Source organism: Limulus polyphemus, unplaced genomic scaffold (genome assembly GCF_000517525.1).
Source record: "Limulus polyphemus unplaced genomic scaffold, Limulus_polyphemus-2.1.2 Scaffold3107, whole genome shotgun sequence".
NCBI classification, from domain to species: Eukaryota; Metazoa; Arthropoda; class Merostomata; order Xiphosura; family Limulidae; genus Limulus; species Limulus polyphemus.
The window spans coordinates 9884-15346 of record NW_013668717.1 but is presented as its reverse complement, the minus strand read 5'-3'; the positions used below and the strand labels follow the sequence as shown (position 1 = coordinate 15346).

General features: G+C 30.7%; 1 protein-coding gene across 2 annotated transcripts in view; it reads left to right on the top strand.

The window, feature by feature from the left end:
• LOC106468674 (potassium channel subfamily K member 1-like) overlaps positions 1–5463 on the top strand; it is a 22898-nt gene that overhangs the window by 14341 nt on the left and 3094 nt on the right. For both annotated transcript variants that reach the window (XM_022397039.1, XM_022397038.1), the window contains one exon: positions 884–1070. In XM_022397039.1, coding sequence (XP_022252747.1) covers positions 884–1070 — 187 coding nt within the window. The remainder of the gene's footprint in view (positions 1–883; positions 1071–5463) is intronic.

The window sequence follows — 5463 nt, the reverse complement described above, 5'->3', positions numbered from 1 at the left end:
AATTAACAAACAAGCAGAAACGTAACAGTATTATTTATAATATGAGAGGAAAATATAAAATAATTGAAGTAAAAAAACACCAAGACATTACAAATTTTCTGTTTATTCACCAGTTTCTCTACTTCACTAATAACATTTTTTTACACAACATGTACTAATCATTTTGGATCAAACTTCATACTTTTGCCACTGAAATGCGAGTGTTTAAAGCAAAACGTAGATATAATTGATACTTGAAACCATCGGTACTTGGTGAAACTCCAAAATTACAGAATTAAGGAAAACAAGACAATTGTACGTTTCACAAATACAACACTTACTGCGAGCTTACAACCATGGTTTCGCCAGGAAATGCATCATCACCTGTTGATGTTTTTAGTGTCGAAACCCTGCTCGAAATTCTGTAAAACGTAGATGCGTTAACAAATTTATTTGACATTTTGCTTTCAATTCTTTTTTGACAAGAATGCACTAACGCCATTTTTCATGCAAATTGACTTGTATGCCTCATAAGATATAATTATAAATAAAACTCAATGAAATTATTTCGATTTCATTACACACAATCAAACAACATTTGTAGTTTGCTGAAATTGCTGGTAAACTGGAAAACTAGTAAATGGTTGTGTAACTTGAGTCAATAAGTCTCTTTCTTCCTTATGGATGTGTGGCATCAAATGTCGCCTAAAAACTACATAGAATAAAACATACCGCAAAATTGATAAAGAAGATTGTATGAAGAATACTGAGAGATTATTTATTTTACTTTGTTTATGACACACCAATACACTATGAAGAATTAAAAACAATGTTAGACTTGTTGTCTGAAGCACTGTAATTTGATTTAGTTAGAGATACAGGTCTATTTTTCTTTCATTTCCAGACAGCAATAATTTCTCTGTTCTTTTTGATTCCTGCTGCTATCCTTTCGTATTTGGAGCCTGACTGGGACTTCTTGGACTCTATATATTATTGCTTCATTTCCTTGACAACCATTGGTCTTGGAGATTACATACCTGGAGAGGGTACAGACCACAAACTTCGACCGCTGTACAAAGTCTGTGTCACATGTAAGTACTTTTGTAACACGTCTAACTCTTATAACACAGATTGTTATTTATTGAAAACCACGACCTTCATCCTGCAACAGTTTTTTTTTTTTTGTTATATTTTCAAGAGTTTGTTTTCTCTAAACGTACGATGTTAGAAATATTATTAGGTGTCAGTTAGTGGACGATGTACACGGCAATGATTTATTCTTGTATATAAATCGTAGGTTTAGTAAAGGTTTCTTTCATACTCCGAATGAGTGGTTGGTGTAAAACATGTTATTTTTGTCTTAAAGTGCAAAGTTATGCGGTGCGCCGAGTCCACCACATAAATATAAGTGATAGATTATATTCTATTTGGAATCATTTGTTCCATCTACGACACACAGTTGATTCAGTTATGAACTTATGAAAACGAGCCTTGAAATTTCTTAAAATGGGAAGAATAATTAGGAAAAGAAAACCTCTTTTTTGAAGTTTTGCAGTCCTAAATTCTCGGACAATGTTCTAGGAACCTCAGAATCATCTCACAGCTACAGCACTAGACTTACTATGTAGGGTTCATAATACTTATTGACCTTTCTGAGTCTACTGTGTTGATTCTATGAAATGTCCTAAACGTATCAGGTATACTAACCTTACAACGTGCCAGTAATTGTATTTTTGATATTTACCATTCATCTTCTTGTGTTCTGGTACGTAGTATACTTCATGTATTTTAGGTTGTATGCAGTACAGACTTATACGGTATTATTTTTGTAGAATATATTTCTTTTTACTTGTGTAGTTTTCTTTCTATTTATACAAAAAAGTATTTAACCATTGATATTTAGTAGAACTAAAATGAAAAAAAAAAACAGCTACTGAAATGTGTGAATTACCTAACTGTGGTTTTAAATATCTATCAGAAACTGATAAATGGTATTTACTTGCACTCAGATGAGCGGTGAATAACAACAATTATATTTCACTCACTACTAATATCCGATATTAATGCACCTATGTATTTTAATGTTAACTAAAATTCCAAATCATAATGTCTAAGATAGAACAAAGGCTTAACGATACATTCATTTAAAAGAACACGCACTTAAATGTAAAACTTACCATGTAAAAACTCAAACCAATGAATAATATTTACCAAAAATAATATAAATGAAAATATCACTGCATGGTAATGAACCCGTTTGGAATATCAATAGAAACCTAAAATTCTAGTCAAACCCTTATACAAATTTTGTTCAGATATCATTAGATCTTTACGTATTCGATATATAAACTCTGGAAAGAGTGAATTGTTTTATTATACATATTTTCGTTTAATTACCCTTAATTGTGCAGAACGTAAAATTCTTTCATTATTAATGTAGTTGCATATCCTTACTGGTAGCTTCGTCCTCTCCGATACATAAACGAAATATAAAATATTGTGTGAAAAAGACTATTTCATTTTATATTCATAAACAAAATACAGGAATAAGCCAATACAACACATTGAAATAGGGTAGCTTAAATACATATCAGTAATCAATAAATATCATAACGCACAAATTATTCGTAAAAAATATTTATGAAGTAGCAAGCTACTCAGCTACGTCTAACATGATAATTGCCTCAAGATTTAGACCACAGGAGACTCTTTAGTCGTTCATACGTCACCTTATCTCTATCTTAAACATCTGTTCGTGGTCAATACAACATATGGTGCTAACTTATGCAACTAATACACAAACGACACAACTTTCTGGCTATTATGCACACGAAAACCTTTTGTCAGCTACACTAACGTGCTGTTTCAACAAAAGTAACAGCATTATCTAAAATTATAACCCAAGAATGCTGCTTAATAACATTAAAAGAATAATAACACTGGTATTGTGTAAACATCTACAAGTAGTAGACCACATCACATTTGGTTGATATTGTTTCAAAAGTACCATTTAAATCGGATATCATAGCTATGTGTATTGTTTCAATAGCATGATTGAAAAGTGACATCACATCCGTGTGTATTGTTTCAATAGCATGACTGAAAAGCGAGATCACATCTGTGTGCATTGTTTCAGTATCACTGTTTAAAAGTTGCATAACGAATATATATACATATATGTGTTTTGCTTTACTATATTCATTTTTTTGTCACAGATATTCATAGGTTTTATTTAATTAGTATAATTTAGACCAGAATTACAAATATAAGTTCTTGTTTAGTAGGTTTACTTAAAATCATTTTGGGTACACACTTTCAATATAGAGCCAAAGTATGTGTTATTGTATTACATGTATTATTTCCATTTCAGTTAAATCATCTAAAGCTCCATTAGATACATATTTAACATATTTAAAGTCACATAGGATTTATACATATTATTTGGACAGTCTTATCAATGCACTAACATTTTTTACTTGTATAAAGATTTTATTATTTTCATATAATGAAATATCTAATGTTGTGTATATATATATATTAATCACGCTGCTGCTTATTTATTTTGATATAATAATTTTATGTCATTCATTAATTATGCTGTCTATTTTTACTGAGTAATTGAGTTTAGTTGTAAAGGAATGTTTTATTGTTTACTTTACTGACACATTTAGTTAATATATTATGTTATTGTTTGCATTTACTTATATATTTTAATTTATGTAAATATACAACTTTAATTGAACTGACATATTTAGTTTGGGGTCACATAATTATTTGACTCATTACTTGTGCTACAACACATTTATTACAAATTGATGATTTCGTTGTTTATATGAGATAATATATTTAGTTTTGTGTGAATAAATGATTTGGCTCATTACTTATACTACAACGTATTCGTTATCAACTGAGGATTTCATTGTTTATATGAGCTGGTGTACTTAGCTTTATGTGAATAAATGATTTGGCTCATTACTTATACTACAACGTATTCGTTATCAACTGAAGATTTCATTGTTTACATGAGCTGGTGTACTTAGCTTTATGTGAATGAATGATTTGATCATTTATTTGTACTAAGACATTTATCTCTCTGTAAATGAATGATTTTGATATTTCTGTAAACTGTCATATTTAGTTTTATGTGAATGAATGACATTTTTGGTCAGTAGTAATGATGTATTTATTTCTTGTACTAGAGCTGGCTTGTTTTGTTCTGTGAGAATGAATGATTTGCCCATTTACTTATTCTAATTTATTTAAAATTTCCTGTAAATGAACGATTTTATTGTTTAATTCAATGACATATCCAATGTGTGAACAAAAGATTCTGGTGACATGTGTAGTTTTGTATGAGTGAATTAAATTTCTACTTGTATTCTGATACTAAAATATTTGTGAATAGATTACTTTGTAAACTTCAGTAACCATATATAGTCTTTGTAGATGAATGAATTATTATAATGTCTACTTATATTAACAATTAGCTCTACATAAAAGAGCAACTTTTTTTTTATATTCTAGCTTTGACATTCTAGGCTCTTTAACATAACATAATATAAAATTTCGGAACAACATGTTCCAAACTTAAACTGTTAATAAATAGATTTAAAAAAAAGATCTTAAAGCCAGCCCTTATCATTCATATACTTATCAAGCTTTCTCTTAAACTCTTAAGTTTACTGCTTCCACAACATCCGAAGGTAACCCATTCCAAAAGCCAACCACCCTGTTAAAAAATACAAGTGTCTTAACTGAAGATGACTCCTACCTTGCACAAATTTATATTTCTGTCCCTTAATCCTACTATTCTCACTTTTAAGTATGAAAAAAAGATGAACGCCTCATTCAGATACCCTCTAACTCTTCTTTTTTCAAGAAAAAACAATTTGAAAGATTTCAACCTCTCCTCGTGTGACAACCCCTCCATCCCAGGCACTATGCTATTTTCCAACAATTAAATGTCTTTCCTAAGGTAAGAAGCCCAAGACTGAATACAATATTCCAAATATGGCCTAACCAGTGACCTATGCAATTAAATTATAACTTGTATTCAACATTTTTGTAGATGCAACCTAAAAACCTACCATTAGCAACAGCTCGCTGTTTGGATGGCATTAGAGACTGATCAACTATTACATCAAGATATTTTTCTTTCATGACATTGTTAAGATTATTTTCATCCAAATTATACTTATAATTCAAATTATGATAATCCACATGCAATATTTTGCATTATTATAATTAAAATCCATTTGACATTTATTTGCTTGTATGTTTGTTTTGAATTTCGCGCAAAGCTACACGAGGGCTATCTGCGCTAGCCGTCCCTAATTTAGCAGTGGAAGACTAGAGGGAAGGCAGCTAGTCATCACCACCCACCGCCAACTCTTGGGCTACTCTTTTACCAACGAATAGTGGGATTGACCGTCACATTATAACCGCCCCCCACGGCTGATAGGGCGAGCATGTTTGGTGTGACGG